General features: G+C 42.6%; 1 protein-coding gene, 1 long non-coding RNA gene and 1 pseudogene across 2 annotated transcripts in view; 1 reads left to right on the top strand and 2 right to left on the bottom strand.

Annotated features, from left to right (window-relative positions):
• The window catches only part of LIPH (lipase H), a 47,399-nt gene extending 29,957 nt beyond the window's left edge, over positions 1-17,442 (bottom strand). Inside the window, exon 1 of the mRNA XM_032338394.1 lies at positions 17,115-17,442. Within this exon, the coding sequence (XP_032194285.1) occupies positions 17,115-17,163 (49 nt within the window). The 5' untranslated portion in view covers positions 17,164-17,442. The remainder of the gene's footprint in view (positions 1-17,114) is intronic.
• Positions 17,443-23,840: 6,398 nt separating this feature from the next.
• On the bottom strand, positions 23,841-27,164 carry LOC116587901. Its single transcript, XR_004284691.1, has 2 exons — positions 26,891-27,164; positions 23,841-24,565 (listed from the first exon to the last, which is right to left on the bottom strand). It is a non-coding gene; the product is annotated as an uncharacterized LOC116587901 (long non-coding RNA).
• LOC116587890 lies at positions 24,517-25,923 on the top strand (annotated as a pseudogene).
• Positions 27,165-27,170: the final 6 nt, after the last annotated feature.

The raw sequence follows: 27,170 nt of genomic DNA, 5'->3' as shown, positions 1-27,170 counted from the left end.
TTCTGCAAGTTTGAAATTATTTCCAAGTAAAAAGCTTAAATGAAAGGAGAAAGAAAGGGGGACAGAGCCGTATCAGCGGGATGCAAAATGGGAGTGAGGTTGTGATTCTGATAGAGGAAAATGAAAATAGGTAAGAATGCTGAAATCTTCTATTTGAAAGGCAACAGGGAGTTGGAAATAAACTAAGATCAAGATGCAAGGTGAAAGAGGGGCTAGGAAGGAAGGAAGGCTTTGGGGTCCTTGGATACTGAAACAGGGTATTACTTCTGCAACATTATGTAAGGTCTTGATCAAAAACCACAGTCAAGGGGTGCCTGGGTGGCTCAGTGGGTTAAGGCCTCTGCCATCGGCTCGGGTCATGATCCCAAGGTCCTGGGATCGAGCCCCACGTCGGGCTCTCTGCTTGGCAGGGAGCCTGCTTCCTCCTCTCTCTCTCTGCCTGCCTCTCTGCCTACTTGTGATCTCTGTCAAATAAATAAATAAAATCTTTAAAAAAAAAAAACACACACAGTCAAGGGGCACCTAGGTTAAGCCTCTGCCTTCAGCTCAGGTCATGATCCTGCTATCCTGGGACTGAGCCCTGAGTCATTTCCTCTGCTCAGCAGGGAGACTGCTTCTCCCTCCCCCTCTGCCCCTCCCTCTTCCTCTGCCCTCCCTCTCCCTCTGTCTCCTCCCCCACTCTGACTCAAGTTCTCGCTAGTCTGTTCTCTCAACTGATAAATCTTAAAAAAAAAAAAAAAGAACCACAATCAAACAAAAGTTAAAAGTAAACTTTTAATCGACGCTGGCATGCTGATCCAAAATACAATGTTTGGGAAGACTGGTTTTTTAAAATTACAAAAATTACCTGGAACTATGTTATGACCTGCTCTCCTCTATCCTATTTGGCTGAGAAACAAGAGCCAAGACGGAGGTGAAGTGGAGCAGCAATCAGCCCCAGGTGCAAGCTGGAGATGGCTCTTTTTTTTTTTTACGATTTCATTTTTAATTTATCTGACAGAGATAGAGAGAGAGAGAGAGAGATCACAAGTAGGCAAAGAGGCAGGCAGAGAGAGAGAGAGGGGGAAGCAGGCTCCCCACTGAGCAGGGAGCCTGATGCAGGGCTCGATCCCAGGACCCTGAGACCATGACCTGAGCCGTAGGCAGAGGCTTATCCCACTGAGCCACCTGAGTGGCCCTGGAGATGGTCCTTTAGGATATTTGGGAGAGGGGCAAGGTCCTATGGGTGACCACTCTTTGTGGGAGGGAATAGGAGAAGACTATTGACTTGCAGAGGGTCAACAGGAGACTAGAGGGCCTTGGGGAGCACCTGTTCTGTCTTCCTCCAATAGAAATTTAAGAACCATTCACCTCAGGGCCTTTATTCTCAGTGAATATACCCAGGAATAACTCTCCCCTTATTCTAAGCCTCAGAACAGACTTCATCCCGGCATCTCTACCCTTTTTTAATAACCTGGGGCCATTCTGGGGCCCCTGGGTGGCCCACTTGGTTAAGCGTCTGACTCTTGGTTTTGCTCAGGTTGTGATCTCAGGGTTCTGAGATCAAGCCCTGTGTCAGGCTCTGTGCTCAGTGCAGAGTCTGCTTGGGACTCTCTCTCCCTCTCCCCCAAACCCTGTGCTTGCTCTCTTTCTTTCTTAAATAACTAGATAAATCCTTTTTAAAAAAGTAACCTGGGTCCATGCATGTGTGCTTTTATTTGAAACTTCCTGCAAAGGGTCCAGTACTCAGCAATGAACGAAGTTCCAAAACAGAATGAGCAGAAGAAGCTCAAACAGAAGGTTAAAAATTGAGGTTTTGAAATGCCTCACTCCAGAAAAAACTGGTTAAAAATTGAGCCCCGTACTCACATATTCCTCTGTTTGCCCTGGCATGGATAGAGAGGCGTGTTCACAACTGTCTGTCCTCCCTTCTCCCCCAGCTTTATTGAGATATAACTGACAAGTAACACTGTGTAAGTTTAAGTTGTAAAGCAGGATGATTTGATAGAGGTGTATATTGTAAAATGATTTCCACAATAAGGTTAACAGGCCCATCGTCTCACATAGTTACATGTTTTCATGTGTGTGTGTGTGTGTGTGTGTGTGTGTGTGTGTGTGTGAAGAACATTTAAGATCTACACTCCTAGCAAATTTCAAGGATACAATACAGTATAATTAACTACACTCACTATGTTGTGCTTTAACTGGAAGACCTTACTCACCTACATAACCATTCTCCCCATCTCTTGGCCCTTTCCATTTTTTTCCTTCCTGTGGATTGCACGCTCCTGGAGAACATGGACTGAAACTTGTCTGGTGTTTGTAGAGCAAGACCCAGAGCAAATAACTGACTATTTAATTAGTCATTTTACAGAAGAGGAGGTGTCACGAGGTAGGGCTGAGCCTCTTGATCTTAGCCACCAGTAAAACAGGGCTTTGTTCCTAGTTGTGCAACTGACTCACCAGGCAACCTGGGGAAATTACATCATCTTTCACTTGCCACCTACCTGCCCAAGAGAGGAATGCTGTAGAGATTAATTATGAATGAGGTCATATTGGGGAAGATAGAGATCCCTTTCGGAAGAAGGGGACTATTTAATTGCTAGGTCTGTTCATTTTGAGCCATATTAGGTCAGTGTGTCAAAAGTCACATATCTGGGTCATTGGAAGGCTCAGACTAGAATCATGAAGTTTAGGCCAGAGTTATTCTGAACCCATGTGCCACTTTCCATGTCTATGGAATGGCTCAACCAACCTCTCTTGCTGAGTCTTTACTAGACCCCTTACAATGGACAGTTACAGAAGGGCAAGAAGGGCAGAACAAGCGGATTTTTATTTCCTTTTTAAAAGTAGGCTCCATGCCCGGTGTAGAGCCCAGTGCGGGGCTTGAACTCCCGAACTTGACATCAGACCTAAGCAGAGATCAAGAGTTGGACACTTAACTGACCGAGCCACCTAGGTGCCCCCAGAGCAAGTGGATTTTTATTTTCATTTGTTAGAAACACTCTGACTTCATATATATTTGAGTGTCTTATTTTTATAATGGCATTGGGCTCTGGAGAAGCCCATTGTAAGTACTGAGTGAAAAATGAATTTCCTTGTTCCTCTCTTTCAGTACAAAATACTGTAACAGCTTAATATGTATTCTCTCTCATTCTCAGAGGAAACGTACAATCGCTCAGTAAGTCTACCCTCCCCTAGGTTCTGGATCAGGTGGCATTTTAGAGGGTGAGTCGGGCATTAATGAAATAAAACATACAAATAAGTATGAAATTGCGACTTGTGATATATGTTGTGTAAAGGGATTTGGTAAAATAAAAATTTAAATAGGAAGTTTCCCCTGATCTGGGAATCAAGAATCTTCTTCTCTTCCATCATCTTGAAAGCATGTATCTAAATCCTAAGAATGGAAGACCCCTTTAGCAAAGGGTAACATTTGCTAAAGGGACAAATTCAAGTTCCTAAACTATTAAGTTTTGATTTCATAGCTGTTCACTTTTATTACCTAGACTTGTGTTTTGGGTATTATATCCTTTTTCATTTTCATGTGCTTTCTTTCCCTGAATCCCATCAAATGATTATGACTCTAACTAGCTTTCTCTTTGTTAGCATTTTCCTAGTGTGATTTTATCCTTTTTAACCTCCTCTGAATCCCTCGGGTTTTTTTGTTTTTGTTTTTTTTTCTTTCAGTGTAACAGTATTCATTGTTTTTGCACCACACCCAGTGCTCCATGCAATCTGTGCCCTCTCTAATACCCACCAGCTGGTTCCCCCAACCTCCCCCTGCCCCTTCAAAACCCTCAGATTGTTTTTCAGAGTTCATAGTCTCTCATGATTCACCTCCCCTTCCAATTTCCCTCAACTCCCTTCTCCTCTCCATCTCCCCTTGTCCTCCATGCTATTTGTTACGCTCCACAAATAAGTGAAACCATATGATAATTGACTCTCTCTGCTTGACTTATTTCACTCAGCATAATCTCTTCCAGTCCCGTCCATGTTGATATAAAAGTTGGGTATTCATCCTTTCTGATGGAGGCATAATACTCCATAGTGTATATGGACCACATCTTCCTTATCCATTCTTATACACTAACAATGAAAATATAGAAAGGGAAATTAGAGAATCGATTCCATTTACTATAGCACCAAGAACCATAAGATACCTGGGAATAAACCTAACCGAAGAGGTAAAGGAACCGTACTCGAGGAACTACAGAACACTCATGAAAGAAATTGAAGAAGACACAAAAAGATGGAAGACCATTCCATGCTCTTGGATCGGAAGAATAAACATTGTTAAAATGTCTATACTGCCTAGAGCAATCTATACTTTTAATGCCATTCCGATCAAAATTCCACTGGTATTTTTCAAAGAGCTGGAGCAAATAATCCAAAAGTTTGTATGGAATCAGAAGAGACCCCGAATCGCTAAGGAAATGTTGAAAAACAAAAATAAAACTGGGGGCATCGCATTATCTGATTTCAAGCTTTACTACAAAGCTGTGATCACCAAGACAGCATGGTACTGGGGTAAAAACAGACACACAGACCAGTGGAACAGAGTAGAGAGCCCAGATATGGACCCTCAACTCTATGGTCAAATAATCTTTGACAAAACAGGAAAAAATATACAGAGAATCCCTCGGGTTTAAGAGATCTTTCATACAGCGTCTAGCTGGGTTTTATTTTATGGCCCAATCATGGAGCCCTTTTAAAGAAAACAGGTGAGTTCTTGTTTATTGGTGTAACAGACATAATTGGTGCAGAGGCCACAGACATGTCGCCCTCAGATCTGCCTTCAAGAGCACCTGCCATGGGAAGCATGGGGACGTCACCTGTGTCACCAGCCACACCTCAGTGTTCCCACGAACCTGTGGCTCCCCCAGGCTGCTTCCCGTGGTTGACCGAGCACTATGAGGGTCCTCTAGCCAGACCAGGCTGGCTCCTCCGGCCTCATGGGAGACTCCCAGAACAGGTTACTTGGGCTCAGGGATACCCCACCAGTCCAGCTGAAATATTCGCACAACCGCACTGCAGCTCCCCCTTCGCAAGCCTTCCTTGCCCGCCTCCTTTCCCAGATGTCAGATGTGTACTGCGGTGTGAAGGCTCTCTCTGCTTGTCCCCACATCCTATCTCCTTCCTCCTTCCCGCACTGTTCCTCCAGTAGATCTCTGGCGGGTCCCAGTCCCTACTGGTGACTGCTTCTGGGAGCTCCTGAGCTGACGCACTTGGACTTAATAATGTAGTTATCCACCCAGGTGAACCCCTAGCAAAGATTCTTGGGCGTCTGGGAGGTGCATTTCTAACTCTTGCCATGCTTCCTGCTGCTGCCCTTTGCCAGAACAGTTGTTCTTCCTCTCTCAGTTCCAGTCCTTGCTTTAATAACTTGAGACAGTATTGACTGATCCTGTTACAAATAATGAGGGTGTCAGCACACCCAGCACTTCTCCTCACTGACACAATGTCAGTCTCCCAATTTTTGTTATCATATTATTTTTAGTTCATCTTGTGATTCCTTTCTTAGTTTAAAAATAAATAATATTTAAGCCTCTGTGTATGGATGTCTCAACCGAAACTCTGTTTCTATTGTATTTATTACATCTGTTCTAGCCCCTCATTTTCTACCAAGAAAGACAAGACAGTTAACATACATCGCCTTTCATACCCTCCCTGGCACACACACACACACACACACACACACACACACACACACCACACACACACACACACACACACACACACACACTCACATTTTTTTTGTTCCTATTGTCAAAATACAGTCAATCCCCATAACTTGTAGATTTCCTATTTACGAATTCACCAACTCACTAAAATTTATGTGTACCCCCCAAATCAATACTTGGAGTGCTTTTGTAGTCATCCATGGCCATGTGCAGAATGGCAAAAAAATTGGGTTGCCCCACATGCTCGCTCTCAAATGGGTCAAACACAGCAACACTCTGCCTTCTTGTTTCAGCTCCCATCACCAATGTCCTTTTCACATTCTATTTACTGCCGAGTCTTTTGCTTCTTGTCCTTTTTCTTGGTGGTTTCACCCTTTTGGATGCTCCCCAAGCACAATCCTGAAGTGGTGTGATGTACCTTCCAGAGAAAACATGCACCTCAGATAAGCCTCTTCTGGGCACAAGTTACAGTGCTGTTGGCCATGAGTTCAGTGTTAACGCATGAATGATAAATATCTTTATTCTTATTTTTTTAAAGATTTATTTATTTACTTTAGAGGGTGGGGGCGGGGGTGGGACAGCAGACTGCAAATGAATGTGGAGCCCAATGTGGGGCTCAGTCTCGCCACCCTGAGATCATGACCTGAGGCAGGATCAAGAGTCGGGTGGTCAACCTACTGAGCCACCCAGGTGCCCCTACATAAAGTGTCTTTAAAAAGAAACACATAAAATAAGATTATCTATTCCCTGGTCAATGAAAATATTGTAACTAGCAGCTTACAGGAACCCTAACCCTGGGAAAACCATTTCCCCTAAAAGCAATTGCTTGGTCTTTACTAATTCAGTGTTCACAGTGACTCTATGGCACATTAACTACCATGAATAATGAGAAGAGGCTGTATATAAAACTGTCTTCTGGAATCATAGTTCTCATACTTCCCCGGTTATGTGGTTTTAGGGCTATAATGCACACGGTCATTGCTCCCAGTGAATCCTGTTCCCAGGCTTCTTCATTCACCCCCTGGGTGAGAGCTCTTGCAGTCTTTTCAAGAAGAGCTAATAGAGAATATAGTTCCTAAGTTCATTTATACCCATAAGTGAATCTCTAGGCCTAACTCATCAGTTATATCTTCAAACAACATTCTTTCCCCCAGGATTTATAGGTATTACTCTGCTTTCTTGTATTGGATCCCATTGTAAAGAACTTTGACCCTTCTATGCTCCTTGCTTTTTTCCTGCCACACACCTGAAGCATTCTTTTCTTTCTTTCTTTCTTTGAAGATTTTATTTATTTATTTGACAGAGGGAGACAGTGAGAAAGAGAACACAAGCAGGGGGAGTGGGAGAAGGAGAAGCAGGCTTCCCGCTGAGCAGGGAGCCAGATGCGGGGCTCGATCCCAGGACCCTGGCATCATGACCCATGAAGCACTCTTTTCTTGTTCTGAAATAACTTTCCCTGCTGGTGTTGATACTCCAAAATAACTGATCTGTTTATCCACTGTTGTATATCCAGTGCCAACAACAGAGCCTGGCTTAGAGCTGACATCAGTAAATGTTTCAAGAATAAGCGTGTACCACATTATTCAGCCATTCAGAGTGATCCATCTGGATCCTCCAAGTAGTAATGATATAATGTTTATGAAATAAATAGAGTATGAAATGACACATCCATTATGACTGAACTGTGTAAAAATATGTCTGCAGGTTATAAGGCCTGCAAAATACTGTGCAAACAAAAATGGGTTCTGCATTCCATTTCTGATGTTCTCTGCTCAAAGCTACCTGAAGTTATTTATTCTTTCCCACTCAGAATTAACAACATTTTAAAAGAAAACATTAAATTTATCTTCTTTTGGACCATGTTACAAATTGGTTTAAGCTCCTTGAAGGTAAGCTCTGTCTTGGCTTTTTCCCTAGCATTATGCCCCAGCACGTAGAGAAGGAACGTGTCTTGTTGGATCTCAAATTCTCAGGCAATTTGGAGGGTAGGTAAGGACTAGGTATCTGTGAATAGCAAATGGGTTAAACTGCTTCACCCTCACAAATATAGTTCTTTACATTTATATTTAATTTCTGGTTTACATTTATATTTCTTTTTTTTTTTTTTTTTTTAAAGATTTTATTTATTTATTTGACAGAGAGAGATCACAAGTAGTCAGAGAGGCAGGCAGAGAGAGAGAGGGAAGCAGGCTCCCTGCTGAGCAGAGAGCCCGATGCGGGACTCGATCCCAGGACCCTGAGATCATGACCTGAGCCGAAGGCAGCGGCTTAACCCACTGAGCCACCCAGGCGCCCTACATTTATATTTCTAAAACAATTACTTGTACGCCTTCAGAAAGCAAACCTCTTTTTGCTTATTGTGCTGTTTTGTTACAAAGTCAAGTTTACTTGGAAGTAGTATTAACAGAGCCTTTAACCAAGTAACCACAGAACATGTTAAACTGGTTTCTAGAGCTTAACCTCTTCTCTGGAGTTTATTTGAAGTTTATTTCCCTTCAGTCTGCTTTGAAATTCAATTACTCTGAAACACCGATTAGTGTTAACGATTGGAAAATGACCATTGGATGGGTGATGTCTCCCATCTAATGAGGAATTCCGACTCCGATGGAGAACAGGCTGAGGTGAGAGCAGAGTAAGATATTAAAGAAACCTGGAGAGAACATCTTCAGAGATAACATATCTGTGCCTGCAGTATTTTGTTATGGTCGAGTAATGCAAGGTCACCCGCAGCCAAGTACAGCCAGGACCGTTTATGTATGGTCTATGGCTGCTTTCCTGATGTCAGGCAGAGTTGAGCAGTTGTAAAAGTTACCAATGGCCCACAAAGCTGAAAATATTTACTGTCTGGCCCTTTCCAGAAAAAGTTTGTCAACCTTGGTCTAATGTCCTAAACAAAATACAACATGACTTTGGAGCACAGATTTCAGATCAGGTCAACTCCATTGCCTCCTAGGTATGTAACCCTTGGTGATTAATTGCCTAACCTCTTGGAGCCTCAGCTACACTTGTGTAAAATGATCATAGGAATGCCAGTTTGTTAGGCAGTGCCCTGCAGAGCCATACGGAGCCTGAGACAAAAGAAAAAAAAAAAAAAAACCTGTATGTATACTAATCAAAATATCCTCCCAGATTTTGAATCAAGCAGGGAAAAGTTTAGCTCGATAGTCAGTCAAAAACCATGACCATAGACATCGCCCTTTGCCATTCAGTCTGTTCAGACACCATCATCAGCTCTGATAAACCAAACCACGTAGCAAAATGTAAACGTAGGAAATGAAAATGGCATAGGCCCAGGAACGGCCGGCGAATTGGAAATGACCACTCCTATTCTACAATAACACAGAGTTGTAAAACAAATAATAGTCTGTCTTTATTTAAAATGTTGATATTTTTCTTTAAAAAAAAAAAAATTATTTATTTATTTTAGAAAGACAGAACACCTGAGTGGGGGAAGGGGGAGAGGGAGAGAGAGAATCCCAAGCAGACTCCCTGCTGAGCCCAGAGCCTGATGCAGAGCTCAGTCTCACAACCCTGAGATCATGACCTGAGCCGAAACCTAAAGAGTCAGATGCTTAAACTACCACACCGCCCAGGTGTCCCTGAATATTTTTTTATTAATGACTTATTTGCACTGATTTTCATTTCAAAAGACATTACATTAAAATATACTTGTGCCCCCAAAACATCACTTATGTGTATCATTTATTATATACAGTGAGAACGCATTATCGATAATATGCATATTATTTCCAGGAAAATATTACTTAAATATTAAAATATCACTTATATATTGTGTTAAAATATGAAAAATATTTTTACTGCATTAAAATCATGAATATAATTTATCTTGATTATTGAGTTTGGGTCTCCCTTACTCCCTTAAATTTTGCACCTGATGAGTGATTCACTGACCTCACCCTAATCCCTGCTGTCAGGGCTGTGGTGAGAACTAGAGATAATGTCTATGAAGCATTTAAAGTATTAGCTGGTACATAGTAAATGTGAAAAAATTAATGGTTGTTGATGATGTGTATGATGAGTTGGGTTAATATTTATAGAGGCCCACTTGAATGTGGGCTAGCTGACATGAAGATTGTTTTGAGTTAAAAAGCAGTCAAAATCCAGCAGATTCAGGAAAAGCTTTTTATGCCTCAACAGCCTAAAAAGAATAGATAGAGGACTGGCTCCAGGAGGAGAGCTGTCACCAGAGATAACTACACACTGTTATGAACTAGGTGTGTAGACAAGGAGAAACCTAGCAATGACTCTTTGATCAAAGTACTCTATGTTCCATTGTTTCTGAGTGGCCTAGCAAACACATTTAACCAGACACATCTTTTTCATTTTCTCCTGAATTCTTTCCTTCCCTTTGAAGTCCCAGGCTACCTTCTTCTCCTTAATTCAGAATGACAGATATATCTTATTTTGCCTGACTGTCCTTTGGAGTTTCCATGTCTATGTGGATTTCCCATGGTACTAAATTAAATTCTATTTTCTGTTGTTAGTCTGTCTCATGCTCATTTGATTCTCAGTCTGGCTTGAAGCACCTTCAAGGGGACAGGAGATTCTTGCTCCCTGACAAAGTGTTGATCTTATAGGATTGTTATGAAGGCCAAGTAAAATAAGTAAATTGCTTAGCATGGGATTTGACATAAAGCAAGTGCTCAATGAAAACTAACTACCTTCTTTCCATCATTTTGGAAGGACTTTGGAAAAGGGAAGTGTATTAGCCAGTATACAGGTGACAGTGTTTCTTCCTGGCCAGAGAACTGGGTTTGGTTCTGACTCTGTCATTAACCAAAATCTCTTTGGGCCATCCTTGTTCTCATACGACAGATTAGTTCCTCATTCCTTAGAGATTTAGCTAATCTCTTGCATTCCTTTCAGACACAAAATGCTAAGATCTGCAAACTAGCTCATTTGAAAGGACCTGAGGCACCTAATTTAGGAAAATGAATTTCCAGGGAAGTCTTACTAACCAAAGACAACCCAAATCTAAAAAAAATTAATATAGCAAGAAATTAAAATATCTCTTAATTTTAATTAAAAGATCTGAAAATAAGCAAACATCACCCTTGCAATTAAAATGTTGACCGGGGGTACCTGTTTGGCTCCATCGGTAGAGCCTGAAAAGTCTGGTCTCAGGGTTGTGAGTTTGAGCCTCGCACTGGGTGCAGAGATTACTTAAAAATAAAATAAAATAAAATACTGACCAAATAGGTGTTTTGTCACCTTTATGTTAAGCAGGACTTTCTGGCTAATTAAATACCCTTCAGTTAACAAACACGCTTCAATATGCTACCATAAGGATAAATCGTGAAAACATTATGATAAATGAAGAAGTTAGTCACAAAAGACCACAAATTATATTACTCCATTCATATGAAATGTCCAGAGTAGGGGAATCTATAAAGACAGAAAGTAAATCAGTGGTTGCTAAGGGCTGGGGGAAGGAGGAAGTCGGGGAAAGAGGGTACAGGAGCTCAATGGTGCCAGTTTCCTTTCTAAGGTCATAAAAATGTTCTAAAATTGACTAGTGATTGTTGCACGTCTCTGTGAATACACTAAAAACCGTTGAATAACACTTTAAAGGGGTGAATCTTATGTATGAATTACATCACAATACAACTGTTTTAAGAAATGGTTCCTATAATTTCAAACTTTCATGGAAAGACCAGAGTGAAAAGGTGAAGTCTTTTGGGGTTAACTGGGCAGAAGATTCACTTTTTTCCGTCAACATCGAAACAGGCCTCCAGTTTCCAGTTTTTCTTTCCTCTTGGGAACTGAGTGATGGACCTCCACTTCATACCACTAAATAAAGCCCCCACTTTAGTGAGTCTGTTGTGGGGAGGGTTCGCAGTTGCTCCGGCAAAAATAAAGTACTCTTATTCTCAGCCTTAGGAACTACTTATAGCAGTGACCTTGTTTTATGTTTGCCAGAGAAAACTGTGTTGGATACACAAAATGCCCTCTTAATTGCAAGGACACCTCTAGTCTTTTAACCACTGGCTATATTTATTTAGGATACAACAGAGAAAACAGATAGACCTCTGTTTTCCTAGACTGATCGATTTCAGCTCAGTCCTAGCTGGAGAGGAAAGTGTGATTCCCTCAGACAGACCACTGACAACCCCACTCCCTTTCTGATGAGACTTCCAAGGGATAAGCTCCCTTTACCCTCACAAGACCTATCACCTGAAAGCAAAATGAAGCTGCCCAGGCTCTTCTTGGTGTCATTCAACTGTTCTAGCTTTTAGCTTCTACCTGCTTTTGGAATTGATTTCATTTCCCACATTTCTGACTAGGGGAAAACTTCTACAAAAAGAAGAGGCTCCTCACTCATGTCTAGAGAGTTTTCAGTGAAAAAAGAAGACAGAATTGTGGACGGAAATAACCTACTGATGAAGCAATTGGGAGTGAGGGCGGAGGAGAGAAAATCCCCGAGTTTCTATGAGAATCAATAAGTACAGGGAGGTTCATATTTCAGTCTCTCAGTGTGGCTGAGTCAACTGATTACAAACGAAAGCATCAGTTTCTCTTCGACTTATGGTTGGCGAAGTGTAGTCCACTAGTCAAACCCAAGTGGCAGGCTCAGTGAAATTCCACCTCATTTAACCTTGAAGCACGGTATGCAGTCAGGAAGTGAAACAAAGATGGCCCTGACTCACGCTCCCTTTATTTCAAGTTTTGCATTTCAACGTGTGCTCAAGCTGTCATTTCTCCCACCCCCAAACATGACAGAGGTGTTAATAACTTCCTTTAGAACAGAGGTCCACAGACAGGTACACTAACTTTATGTTTCCTGGAAAGTATTCAGTGATACCAAGATGAAGGGAGACATTGTCAAGGATTCCACATTCTGGAAAGGATACTCGTCCTCTTCCGAGACACAGCTCCCCACATGTTAATTGGTGAAGTCACGACGTTTCCTGTAGCCCACACTAGAGCACATTTTTATGCTTGCCTGAAAACACTGTTCTGAAGTAATTTCCAAAAATCCCAGAAATAAAAATCCCATTAGGCCAGAAACTGCCTTGAAGAGATCAGAGTATGAGTTGGACTCCTATTTTCAAAAGAGGTAGAAGGGGGAAGTGACATTTTCCTACTATGAAATTCTAGTCAATTTTTAAATCTGGAAAGTAACTCAGGTATACACACACACACACACACACGTATGTATATATGTATGTATGTATTTTATGCAGAGGAACCACACTGATTTTGGCATTAGAAACCTGTTCTGAACCAGATGGTGAAGTGTAGGGCCCAGGGCAGGCTGCCCCCAAACAGGCCACTTTGGCATGAAGATTATTTTGAATTAAAAGCAAACAATGGGGGTGCCTGGGTGGCTCAGTGGGTTAAACCTCTGCCTTCGGCTCAGGTCATGATCCCAGGGTCCTGGGATCGAGCCCCACATCTCTGCTGAGCAGAGAGCCTGCTTCCTCCTCTTTCTCTCTGCCTACTTGTGATTTCTGTCTCTCTGTCAAATAAATAAATAAATAAATAAATAAATAAAATCTTTAAAAAAATAAAAAATAAAAGCTATCGGGTGCTTTAGCGTGGATGGTTCAGTGGGTTAAGCATCTGACTCTTGATTTCAGCTCAGGTCATAATCTCAGGGTTGTGAGATCAAGCCCCACGTTTGGCTCCATGCAGGGTACCAACCCTGCTTAAGATTCTCAAGTCTCCCTGTGCCTCTCCCCAACCCTCTCTCTCACTCTTAAAAAAAAAAAAAAAAGTAATCAAAACGCAGCAGATTCAGGAAAAGCTTTTTACGTCCCCCTCAACAGCCTAGAAAGAATAGAGGACCGGCTCCAGGGGGAGAGCTATCACTGTAGATAACCACACTGTTACAAATTAGGTGTGCAGACAGGGAGAAACCCAGGAAGGCCTCTTTGAACAAAGTTCTCTATGTCCCATTGTTTCTGAGTGGCCCAGCAAACACATTCACCACACACTTACTCTTTTTCATTTTTCCATGAATTCTTCCTTCCCTCTGAGGTCCCAGACTTCTACCTTCCTCTCCTTAATTCAGAATGACATATATACCTCATTTTGCGTGACTGTCCCTTGAAATCCCCGTGTCTTCGTGGAATCCCCATAGGTACTAAATTAAATTTGATTTTCTGCTGCTCATCTGAGTCATGTCATTTTGATTCTTGATGTGGCCTGAAGCACTTTGAAGAGGGCAGGAAATTCTTGCTCCCAGACAGAAACATTCCCAGTTGGTCAGGGCCAAACCTGATGGAGTACCTCTTGTTTCTTTTTTAAAACCCTGACAAATATAGGCAAGAAGCATATGGGCAAAATGCCATCTTGGTTGAATATTTCTGCTTTTAACCAATAGCATAACTTCTAGGATACAACGGAGAAAATAAATAAGATACTAGATTTCCTCATTCTCGCCTCCTAATCATGTGCACAAATATGTGCTTTCATACCCACTTTTGTCTCTCTGTCAGAGAAGGGTAAGTCTCTCTCCGTCTCCGTCTCTGTCTCTGTCTCTGTCTCTGTCTCTGTCTCTCTCTCTCTCTCTCACACACATTCACATACACACACACCATGGAGTTATAAATTATCTCAGGAAGACTTCAAATACCCGAGAAACTAATTCTCTGTTTTGGGCACCAAGCTATTTTCTCTAGGCAAATATCTATGTAGTTTTACACAGATTTCCATAAGCCAAAGTACCGATAAAGAGTCACTTTAAAATATTATTTATGACCACAGCCTTAATATAGAACGATAGTTATCAACATTTGTTCTTTGGATCACCTGCAGCTGAAAAAGCCAGAAGGTCTGTTAGAAATGCACAATTCTGGGCATTTCTCAATGTCCACTGAGTCTGGATCTTTGGGAGTGGTCTGCATTTTAAACAAGTCCCCAGGGGGTTCTGGGGCACACTAGAGCTTGCTTGCCATTGTTTTGCTCACTGTTAAAATTATGGCAAATATTCCCATCATGATTTCACAAACGTTGGAACAGAACAAAGATCTCCAATAGTGAATGACCTGTATCCTCTATGTTTCAGAATCACATCTTTTTTTTTTTTTTAAAGATTTTATTTATTTATTTGAGAGAGAGCATGAGAGAGCATGAGCGAGGAGAAGGTCAGAGGGAGAAGCAGACTCCCCGTGGAGGTGGGAGCGTGATGAGGGACTTGATCCTGGGGCTCCGGGATCATGACCTGAGCTGAAAGCTGTCGTCCAACCAACTGAGCCACGAATATTTGTTGGTTTGGGGACAGCAAGCCAAAGAAGGGAAAAGCAGAAAGTCGATGTATTTGTGATTAATAATTTCTGCTATCAGATGCATATTATTCAACACCCTCTCCCATGAAGTTGCAAGTTCATGGTTTTGCAGACACCAAGAAGTCTAAATTTAGCTTAGAGCTATAATTATGTTTTTCCTTCTAGCTACAGAAGTTTATTGTAGTGTGTCTCTGTTTAGATTCTATCATTCAGCAGTGAGTCTTCTAGAATCATGTAAAATAAGACTTTACTGATGACGTAATGATAAGTAAAAAGGCAGGTCACAAAAAAAATTAAGTTCCAACGTTGTATATAGAGCTATATAATGCAAGACTGAAAGAAAATACCCAGAAATCAGCATCAGGTTTTTTTGTGTCAGGGTTAGCCCACTCCCCTAAAATTATCTCTAAATTTATGTTCATTTTTAAATTTATTTTTTTTAATGATTTTTTTAAAAAGATGTTATCTATTTATGAGAGAGAGAGCACGAACACCAGCCGAGGGAAGGCCAGAGGGAGAAGCAGGCTCCTGGCTGATTAAAGAGCCAGACGTGAGACTCAATCCCAGGACCCCGGGGTCTTGACTGGAGCCGAAGGCAGATGCTTAACCAACTGAGCTACCCAGGCATCCCCTTATGTTCATTTTTTTAAACTTAAACATTAGAATAAACACACACTTTAAAATGTTGACTTCTCAGAGAAAAATAACATCATTAGTGTAATTGTAACTTACTGTTAAATCAACTTCAAAAGCACAAATTAAGAAAAATTTATTTATATAAGGCTGAAATCCTCATACAACTATTTTAACTTTTCCATTCCCTTTCTAGGCCTCATTTGCAGGCGCAGATAACGTGATTTTAACGTAGTTGTAATCTTCATTTATCTACAAGTTTGAATTCTGTTTTGTCTACTTGGCATTGTTTTATAAACATGTTTGCACATTTCTGCATAGCTTCAGAATTATTCTAAAGGCGACATTTTTAAAAAAAGTTTGATATATTGGACTTCATCCATTCCTGTATAAAGAATCATTTTTGCTGTACCTAGTTTCAAGTTATTATAAGTAACATAATTAGAATCATCTTCTTAAGATTTTTTTTTCCCTTTTAAAAGACATTTCCTGAGAATAAATTCTCAGCAGTGGTTTTACTAGTTCAAAGGGCATGAACATTTTTATGGATACTATAAGTAACATATTTCCCTGAAGGAAATTGTACCAATCTTCATTACCATAAACTGTGGTAAAATTTCACAAGACTAAATTATCATAAGAAAAAAGGACTGGATTCCTAAGAAGGCCAAGTTTCTTTAAAAAAAAAAAAAACAGGGGTGCTGGGTGGCTCCGTGGGTTAAAGCATCTGTCTTCAGCTCAGGTCACGATCCCAGGCCCGCATTGGGCTCTTTGCTCAGCGGGGAGCCTGCTTCCCTTCCTCTCTCTGCCTGCCTCTCTGCCTACTTGTGATCTCTGCCTGTGGAATAAATAAATAAATAAATAAAACAAAAAAGCCACTTCATTTTATTTTTCTCACCCTGCTATGCACATTACTGTTTTATTTATTTATTTCCTTACTTATTTATTCACTTAGTAGTCTCTGTACTTAATGTGGGGCTCAGGCTCATGACCCTGAGATCAAGAGTTGAATGCTCTTCTGACTGAGCCAGCCAGCAGACCCTGTACATCACTGTTTTAATTTATATTCATTTTGATTAATAATTTTTCAGTTATCAATATGCCAGGCACCATCCCAAGGGGTTTACATAAAGTCATGTTTTCCTAAAAGATAACTGAAATAAACTGTTACCGAAAGCTTATAAAAACCTGTCCTGTATATATATTAGATAGTATAATAAAAGAAAACTTAAGATTTCTGGAAAATAACTGACCTTATTTTATAGAGGTGGAAAGGCACAGAAGACTTAACTATGAGAAAAAATAACTTTTAGATTTCCCAGCATATTTTTTTTTTGTACATCAGAAGAACCAGTTAATCGAAAGAAGTCATAATCTCTTTTATTACTGAGAAAAAAAAAGCTTTTCAGGATTTGCAAGCCCATTTAACCCATACCTTGTTTCCTTAAAAGTGATTAAATAAAGCTTAAAAAGTCCACTGAAGGAACTGGGCTAATAAAATGCAAAGTGACAATACTGCTAGTAATGTTTTTAAATAATTAAGAAAGCCATTCAATAAATGACCTACCTGATTTGACCAAGCACAGCAAACTGATGAAGAAGTATAATTTCAGCATATGGAAACTGGAGAGAGTGTGCGTCACATTCACAAGAAGGGTGTCCTGCCCAGAGCCTAGTTTCTCAGAGGGCTTTGCTCAGAGAGAGTTCAGAGGACTAATCCAGAGGTGTGGTGATAACAGGAAGTTCCAGAGAGGGACGGCAGGCAGGTCCCAACCCTTTCAGGATATTTGACTCCTCCTCTTTTCAGTGGAAGGTTGGTACATTTTTGCCTGACACAATTTTATGCATATCTTTTAAAAAATTGTATGCATGTCTTAATATCCTAATGTGTACTTGCAGAATGACGAGTTCAAAATAGTTTCATTCTTTGTGGGCGGTTTATTAGTCGTTTGGCGTGGTATGTTGAAATCAAGTGTGCTTTGAGATACTTGCCTCCCTGTCCTTGTGAATGAAACAAATGCAATGACTATTCTGTTGGCCTGTGAACACAAAACTACTTTTTATGTTAATTCACACACTCCTGCCTCATTTGGCAGTCTTTAGACTTTGCAAAGAACATTTCATTAAGCCTAATCATTCCCCGGTAAATGTCCAAATAGGCTTCAGGTTAAAGGAAATTTTTATGGCATTATACATACTTTTATTTCTTCTTCTTTTTTTTTTTAAGATTTTATTTATTTATTTGACAGAGAGAGATCACAAGTAGGCAGAGAGGCAGGCAGAGAGAGAGGAAGGGAAGCAGGCTCCCTGCTGAGCAGAGAGCCCGATGTGGGACTCGATCCCAGAACCCCGAGATCACAACACGAGCCGAAGGCAACGGCTCAACCCACTGAGCCACCCAGGCGCCCACTTTTATTTCTTCTTATCCAGAGTTCCTATCTCTCCCCCTCTTTCTCCTCCTCCTTTTTAAAAGAAAAGTAAGCACAAAAGCTTTAAATAGAGAGCTGTATCAGAACCTATCCACCTCAGTGTTGGAAGTAACTGAACTTGTGCTCCCACGGCTACAGGGTAATTTAATTCCCTCTGGTCGGTAGCCTTTACTCAGGCTGGCGGGGGTTTGATGAGCTGAAACATAAATTTACTTATTTATTTATTTTAAAGATTTTATTTATTTATTTGACACAGAGAGATCACAGTAGGCAGAGAGGCAGGCAGAGAGAGAGAGGAGCAGAGAGCCCGATGCAGGACTCGATCCCAGGACCCTGAAATCATGACCTGAGCTGAAGGCAGAGGCTTAACCCACTGAGCCACGCAGGTGCCCTGAATTTATAAATAAAGACGGGAACAACTGAAGAATATGTTTCCCTCTGGAGCACCAGGGCAAAAGCCACTAGTCGTTTAGCACTGTCTGCCTGAAATAGGCATTCATAAAGCAACAGCATCTCTCATAGAAGTTTATCAGTCCTCTGTGTCTGTACTCCATCCCAACAGCAGGGGATTCCTTGCAGGAAGTAGATTCAAGCAATGCTTCCCAAAGAGTCAGTACCTGAGATCTCCCCTGGGGGACTTTTCAAAGCACTGTGTGTAGATTCTGGGTCATACCTCACACCTGATGAATGCCAGGACTCCCGGCCAGTGGTCCACATCTCTCGTCTTCCACTCACTAGTGGTGTGGCTTGAAGCCACATTTAAGAACATTTCCGTTCTCAAACTCTTACTTTTCTCAACTGTCAAATGAAGAAAACAAGACCACCTATCTCACAGGGCTGTTTTCTGGATTCAATGAACTATTCTAAGTACAGTTCACAGCTCTGTGCCTGCTACAAAGGTAAGCTCGCTGAGCCCTGCGTAACTCCTATTACCTACGTGGCTATGCCCTCCACACCTTTCCCTCCTGTTGGAAAGCAGGGCTGCTCCAGGCTGAGAAGAGGGATCAAGTGGATTTTAGGAATGGAGGGCACCTGACAGCAGTGATGTTTCAGGTGAATGATGTCAGTCAGTTCTGTAGTCTGTTTTCATCTTTTGTCTCCTGCTGGAGAAATAAATTAAGAATACACAGAGAAAAACAAATAGGGGACCTGCTAGCTTTTTTATTTTTCCATTTGCAGCAAGCTTTACTGATTTGGAAACAACTGCCCTCTGGAACAAATGGAGAATTGTTCCACATTCTCTTAGGAACCTGTTTATGGAATGCATTGCACACTGCTGGATCAGTGTGCTTGTCTGATAAATATTTGTTGAGCTCCTATCAGTTTTCGTACCACGCCAAGCCTTTATCTAGGCAGAGCTAATGTACATTTTTCCTGGAAACCGGCCAATTATAGGAATAAGAATCATTTCCCTTAGGAGGCCTCTTTGTATTACTGTTAATGATTTTCCTGCCGGTAGGCACAGAAGGTGACATCTGATTCCCCAGCTGTGTGCTGTTTTCTATTTAGAGCATTGAAAACAATACAAGAATCAATGGGAGAACCCATACTCTCAAAGAAAGAGAATTAGTAAGAAATATCAAATATGGGCGCCTGGGTGGCTCAGTGGGTTAAGCCGCTGCCTTCGGCTCAGGTCATGATCTCGGGGTCCTGGGATCGAGTCCCGCATCGGGCTCTCTGCTCAGCAGGGAGCCTGCTTCCCCCTCTCTCTCTCTCTCTCTCTGCCTGCCTCTCCATCTACTTGTGATTTCTCTCTGTCAAATAAATAAATAAAATCTTAAAAAAAAAAAAAAAAAAGAAATATCAAATATGAAAAAAAAAGAAATTTCAAATGTGAAAAAACATAAAGCATTCCAGAGGATGGGGGCTGGGGGGAGGAAAGGTGAGGCAAACTGGAGAACAGGTGCGCAGGGAATCTGTGAGAGGGGAATTAATTCTGTCTTTTGCTTGTGGGGTGGTCAGGGCAATCTACACAGGTGATAAGATTGGGCAGGACTACACACACACACACACACACACACACGAACACACATACATATGTGCATGTGAAACTGGTAAAATCTAAATTTGAGTTGTAGATTGGACCAACATCAATTTTCTCCATTCTACTTATGTAAGATGTTACAGAGTTGGGGGACTCTGGGTACACGACACATCCCCATACTATTGTTGCAGCTTCCTGTGAACCTATAATTATTTCAGAATAAAAGTCTTTAAAAATTCCAAAAGATGGGCCAACTCCTAACTATTTGAGTGTTAACATTTACTCCAAGGTATTCTGAGGAAAACCATTTCTTCGTTGCTCATCAGCTAGTCAAGAGTGAATAATGGTCAGTTTTCTCAATATGATGACCCTGATAAATGATCAGAACTCAAGAATAACACAATTCGTCTCATTTCCAACTTAGTATTATGCACTGGCTCTTTTTTTTTTTTTTCCTTAACCTAGAAATCACTTGCTACAGAGAGCAGAATAGAAAGGGGGCAGGCAAGCTTCCAAATGTGTGGACAGGAAAAACAGGTATGGAAGTGTCCTGGAACTGAGGGGAGGTGGTTTTATAGCTCTCACTGGCGCCAACGGTCAGGGAAGGTGACCTATGTCCTCTCTCACTCTGGTCTCGTGCTCCAAGCTGCTCTATGACTCACTCTAACGTCTTCTCATCTGCAACAGTGACCCCACAATCTCTTGCCAGCTGTGCACTTTGGAAAAATAAGTTTCCTTGATTCATTTTCTACAAGGAGAACAGGGCAACCGTCCCCTCATCTGTATATTTGTTTCATTTCTTCATTCATTGATTGGACATTTCTCAGGCTTCCGTTTAAAAAAATAATAAGAAAGAATAGGGGGTGGCTCCTTCTCTCAAGAAGACAGACATATTGGGATGCCTGGGTGGCTCAGTGGGTTAAGCCTCTGCCTTCAGCTCAGGTCATGGTCTCAGGGTCCTGAAATCAAGCCCCGCATCGGGCTCTCTGCTCATTGAGGAGCCTGCTTACTCCTTTCTCTCTGCCTGCCTCTCTGCCTACTTGTGATCTCTTTCTGTCAAATAAATAAATAAAATCCTTAAAAAAATGTAAGAAATAATATAAATATATAGAGAATAATACATTTAGGCTAGCTTATTAACATTATTATGTGGATAATTTTTTAGTAGTCTATTACAAAACAGTAAGAAAACACCTGCATACTACTTTTCTGGCCTGAGAAGTATTTTTCATGGAATAGAGCTACTTTGTTTTAGAAACCATGACTTCCTCACAAACAATGTATCACACTGTAGGCACACTGGCAAGACAGAGGCAAAATTCTTTATTAATTGAAAATTCATTAAAGGGGCACCTGAGTGTCTCAGTTGGTTAAGTGTCTGCCTTGGGCTGAGGTCATGATCCTAGGGTCCTGGGATTGAGCCCCACTTCTTGCTCTCTGCTCAGCAGGGAACCTGCTTCTCCCTCTCCCTGCTGCTCCCCCTGCTTGTGCTCTCTCCCTCTCCCACTCTATCAAATAAATAAATAAAATCTTTTAAAAAATTAAAGTTCATTAAAAATTTTTACTGTCCAGTATTTAATATCCAGTATTTACTGTACCATATATTTTAGATTTATTTAGATCTTAAACTACAGTTTTAAATTATTATTATTAGAATCAGAATCCAGTTTTTATTTTTATTATTTTTTTTAAATTTTATTTATTTATTTGACAGAGAAAGAGAGATCACAAGCAGGCAGAGAGGCAGGCAGAGAGGGGGGGCTCTCTCTCGCTGAGCAGAGAGCCCTATGTGGGGCTTGATCCCAGGAACCTGAGATCATGACCTGAGCCAAAGGCAGAGGCTTAACCCACTGAGCCACCCAGGTGCCCTCCGTTTTTATTTTTAACTGGCTTTCCACAGATTGGTCACAAGAATCTTGCATCCTCATTATTTAGTTATATACACAGAGCAGGCACACAGATTTGTCTCAGTGAGAAGCAACTCTGGAAGAATCCACGCCTGTAACATCTGTCTTGGGCCCTCATTTGAAAACATCATGAGCCCTTTGAGGTATTCATGTTAACTCATCAGGGTCTTTCTTGCCTAGAGTCATCCTCCTCTTCTGGATGGGAAACTGGGAACCCCTGAGGTCCTCCCAGAGGTTCCTTTCTTTTTGAGGTTCTCCCTAGGGCTCTCCAAAGTGTCAGGGTTGCTCCATAGTTGAAGTCAGACTACTCCAAAAAAACATGTGGAATTTGATGAGAATCAACCCAACCACTTTTAGTGATTTAGTAACAGAAAACAACAAATTTAATTTATAAATTTATTTTCCTTAATTGTCGGGGGCAGCTATGTACATAGCAGACAACCTGGCGCTTGCGCCTGCGGCCAGACAGAGGACCTGTGCACCACCTGAAAGATGATTGGCTATGCCCAGAACAGGTAGCCCGAGGACACTGCGTGCTTTTTATCATGCTGTCAGGCTTCCTTTCACATGTACAGTCTGCTGATGGGAGGAGAGGGGATACAAATAGGGGTAAACATCCGGGTAAGAGGAGAACTATAAAGATTCGCAAGCTTGTCACTCTGTGTCTCCTGGTCGTTCTTGCTGGCGAGAGCGACACTTAATAAATAAGAACAACAGTATAAATTTGCCTTCCTTAACCACCACGAAAGACAACAAAAGAGGAATCGCCCTGCAAATAAATACAAGAGGGACAGAATAGAAGAGGAGGTGGCTTTTGCAAAGGCGTGAGACATGATCAGGCACCATCAGAACTACTGTCAGAAATGACAGAAATGTCAGAAATGCCAGTAGTTCTGATGGGTTTGGAGAGGGGAAACGGCAGATCCCGTGGAAAATGCAGGATGTGGAAGTGATCAGTAAATTGGCTTATTAGATCGTTGAAGAAGAGGGAAGAGAAACATTAGGCTTTGGGCCATGCTGGCTGCTGACGTCAGTCCATCACACACATGAGTACATTTCATTGGCCTGCAGATCTGAGAAGCAGGTTCGATTACCTCTATTTTACAGATTAGGAAGGAGGCTCAAGTAGGGCGGGGTGCTACTTCTCCATAAGGCAGTCCAAGCCCGTGAACAGCTTTTGTAATAAAATCTAGGACGAGGAACTCTACTTGCTTTTGGATAATAAGGCCAGATTAGACTGAATAAGATCAACGTCCCATTATTAGGAGGGTATGTTTTTCTTGAATACCAGAGTTGATCCCCGGAAGGAAATTAATCTCCAGGGTGGTGAACTATGTTGAATTTTAGACGCAAGAGGCCCAAACCAACAACATCTCACCATTGGGCTCCTACCCACTTCTATCAAATGGCCCAGAACTCTGGCAGGGGTCAGCAAGACCAAAACTCACAAGAAATCTTTTAACACTCTGGAGTGCTGGTAAAGGGAAAATGTGCAAGATTGAACAATGAATTGGAGGGCTAGCTGGGTCTTTACTGTTCTGTGGACAGGAGGAGAATTAGGGATGGGCCTTGGAAAGGCTTGAAGGAGAGGATCTCCGCAGGAGGAAGAGGAAGAGAAGGAAAAAGATCCTTTTTTTTTTTTTTTAAAGATTTTATTTATTTGACAGAGAGATCACAACTAGGTAGAGAGGCAGGCAAGGGGGTGGGGCGGGAAGCAGGCTCCCTGCTGAGCAGAGAGCCTGAGTTGGGGCTCTATCCCAGGACCCCGAGATCATGACCTGAGCCAAAAGCAGAGAAGCAACCCACTGAGCCACCCAGGTGCCCCAAGGAAGAGGATCTTTTCAGAAAACTGGGCAACCATGGAGGATACCCTAATGAAAACCTAAGCACCACCAGCAGTACAAGGGTTCAAGTTATCCAAACCAGGGAAGAAACCTCCATGTCCTTGTTCTTCCATAGGGCTTTTGTTTTTGTTTTCTCTCCAGCCCTCTTGTGAAGAGTTCTGAGGTCCAGGAATGGCTGTTAGCAGTGGTGGGTTGATGGGTGAGGATAATCCCACTCCTTGCCAGTGGACAGGCATTGGCCTATGCCTCCACTGGGGACCACTGGACAGCAGGGGCACTAACTGGCAAAACCCCAGGCAGGAGAAACTATAAGGTTGAGTGGATTTCTTTTCTCCCTTTCAGAGGGCAACCAGAGACAGTAAGAGGACAGAAAGGGGACGTGTGTGTGGAGGTGGGGGTGGGGCAGTAAGTGAGGGTGGTGCCTGGCCATTGCTCCACTGAAGAGTTACTGTTTGTTCATGAGGCCCAGGGGGTTTGGACGGAGGTAATTCTAAAGCCCTCCACTTTTCATGGAGGGTGACTAACATTTTATTTTGTGTATGTGCAGGTGCTTTTTTAGAGTTAATTTAGAGCCCAGCCTGAAACACATCAGGGTAGAGGTGGAGGAGAAATTCTCTTCTATCTCTCTCATGAAAGATGTTGAGACTAGTGGAGAGATGACTTTGAGGGAAGGAAAGTCCTTCTGGGAGGCAAAGAGCAATGGACTTTGGATGCAGTACTTTTAATAGTCACTTCTAAATCAACTGGTCTTTGCTTTCCACACTCCTCCGGGAGGGGTCCATCCACTGGCATTGTTCTACATTCCTATGATAACTTAAAGGGAAACTTGTACAATGTCTGGAGCCCTTGATATCCTGCAAATGAAGAAGGAAGATGTCTTCAAATCCCTTGCAGTGTGAATCTGCTTAGGTGGCACCAAACTTGACTTCCAAATGGAACAGTCTACCTACAAAAGAAAAAGTAATGGGATCTACATCATAAATCTGAAGAGAACCTGGGAGAAGCTTCTGCTGGCCACTTGTGCCACTGTTGTGGTGGAAATCGGTGCTTAAAAGAAAATGTCCAGGAATGTTGGCTAGCAAGCTGTGCTGAAGTGTCCTGTGTTCTTGGAGCCCCTCTTATGGCCAGCCATTTCACTCCCAGAACCTTCACTAACCAGATCCAGGCAGCCTTCTGGGAGCCAAGACTTCTAGTGGTTACTGATCCCAGGGCTGCCCACCAGCCTCTCACAGAGGTGTCTTATGTTAACCTGCCTACCATGGCTCATGTAACACAGATTCTCCCTAGTGCTATGTGGACATGGCCATCCCTCGCAACAACAAGGGAGCCCAGTCAAGTGGGTCTGATGTTGGCCGGGGAAGTTCTGTGCATCTGTGGCACCAATTCCCCTGAACACCCATGGGAGATCATGCCTGATCCCTACTTCTGCAGAGATTCTGAAGAGTTGGAAAAGGAAGAGCAGACTGATGCTGGGAAGACTGTGACCCAGGAGGAATGGCAGGGTGAATGTGACGAGGCTTTGGAATAGAGGTGAGGTAAGGTGGGGTCTGGAGCCAACCACCAGGAAAGATGAGATGTCTTTAGTGAAAAATGGTGGTTTTATTAAAGCGCGGGAACAAAACCTGTGGGCAGAGAGAGTTGCTGCCCTGGGGGCTTGAGGAGTGGTGATTATATAGTCAGGAGTCTTGTGAAGTAAGGAAAACAGAGGTTTCAAAATAACTTACATGTGCTAAAGATGACTGACCTACAAGGTACCTATGAGATACTGGAGGCCTTGCCATTGTCAAGTTAAGGTTGTCTTCCTCTCTAGCAAGGTATTAACATTAAGATAGTTGGGAGATTCCTGGAGGACTGTCACAGGTGTCCCACCCACAAGTGAGGGTCGCGGGGGGAGGTTGCAGGGTGTCCGCTTATGCTTTGTCTTTGGCTTGCCTTCTGCTCCCTCATCAAATGGACGGCTCCAGCTCCTGAGTTCACTGCTACTCAGCCTGAAGTCGCAGACCGGTCTGAAGGCTGCAGGTGCCCTCTGGGCCAATTCAGCAGTTCCCTACTAAAGACTGGAGCGCCCAGCCAGCTGCTGAAGACTGGTCTGCAGCTCCCACTGCTCAGGCCACGGAGGGTAGGAACAACCACTGAGTGGTCTTAAGCTGCTCTTCCACAAAGGCAAACCACGTGGAACAAGGTTGATAGAAATTAAACAGTTTCTTAAAAAAAAAAAAAAAATCTTTTGGTCTTTGTAATTCTATTCTCAAACTCTCAGTGATAGTCTGGCGTTAGCGGTATTTGGAGGATGAAGGGAGGGGCCACTTGGGATTTTCTTGGGAGGTGTGACAGGCATAGGTGGGTAGCTGGTGGTCCTGGGGCTCCAGGTGGTGACTTGCACCAGAATTCCAGGACACTTTACCGGGCAAGGGACACAGCTGTCATAGGGAGTGCCTGTGTTAAAGTTCAAGCAAGCCAGGAAGTCTGCCCTTAACTGAAGCCTAGGTAAGGGTCAAGTGAAAGTCAGGAATGGATTTGTAGGGCAGGAAAAAAGAAGGATTCCAGTACCGTTTGGAGAAGGGGATTGGATATTCTGTCACTAAATACGGTGGGACTTTTTCTCATTGATTTAAATTAACCAAAAGTGTGATTTCTAGATAACAAAGCGAGAGTTAATCAGCACTCCAGGCCAGCCTCGGAGGGGTGGGGGAGGAGGCCAATAGGTACTCCTGGGCCTCAGGTAAGGCCTCTTATGGGGCCAGTGAAGCTCTCTTTTGAGTTCTGCCCCTCCCCGGGCCTCCCCAGGGTGTGGTTTTCCTTTCTCTGGTTCCTACCGCACTTTGCACGTAATTATCTTGCAATTCCTAATCGTGTCTCTCAGGGTTAGACTCACAGCAAGGGCCAGGGACTGGCGCGGGCTCTCAGATCCTGGTTCCAATCCAGCTACACCACTAGTTAGCTTTGTGACTTTAGGCAAATAACTTAATCGCTCTACGCTGGATTTCTTTATTTAAACATGGGCACAAGACTCCTCCCCATCGCCTGGGGGTGCTGGGAGAAACGCAGGTGACCATGTGTGTAAAGTACTAGACGTAACGTATATGCAAACTAAAGGGCGGTTAACAGGATAAACATTTGTTAATTGATGTTAACTACCTATATTTTGTGCCCTCAACAAACGGTTACGGAACACCTACTGTATTTCAGGAGTTCCGAGCGCTCCCTTCCGGGTGCAGAAGCCTCACGTGCGGCCAGGGGGCCTTGCCCCGCGCGCCGTCAGGCGACTGGCTCCGAGGGAAGAGAAAACCCCGCCCACAGCCTTTTCGATCTCGTCAGCGATTGGACTGTGACCGTCTGGCACGCATTCCGGTTGCTAGGTTCGGGAGGAGAAGGTGGGGCGAAGCTACGCGTGCGCAGATTGAGGACGAAGATGCTTTCCGGTCGGGCGGGAGGAGGTGACGTCAGGAGTGGTGGCGG

The sequence above is a fragment of the Mustela erminea genome, chromosome 1, assembly GCF_009829155.1.
Source record: "Mustela erminea isolate mMusErm1 chromosome 1, mMusErm1.Pri, whole genome shotgun sequence".
NCBI classification, from domain to species: Eukaryota; Metazoa; Chordata; class Mammalia; order Carnivora; family Mustelidae; genus Mustela; species Mustela erminea.
This window is presented reverse-complemented; position numbering and strand designations above follow the sequence as displayed.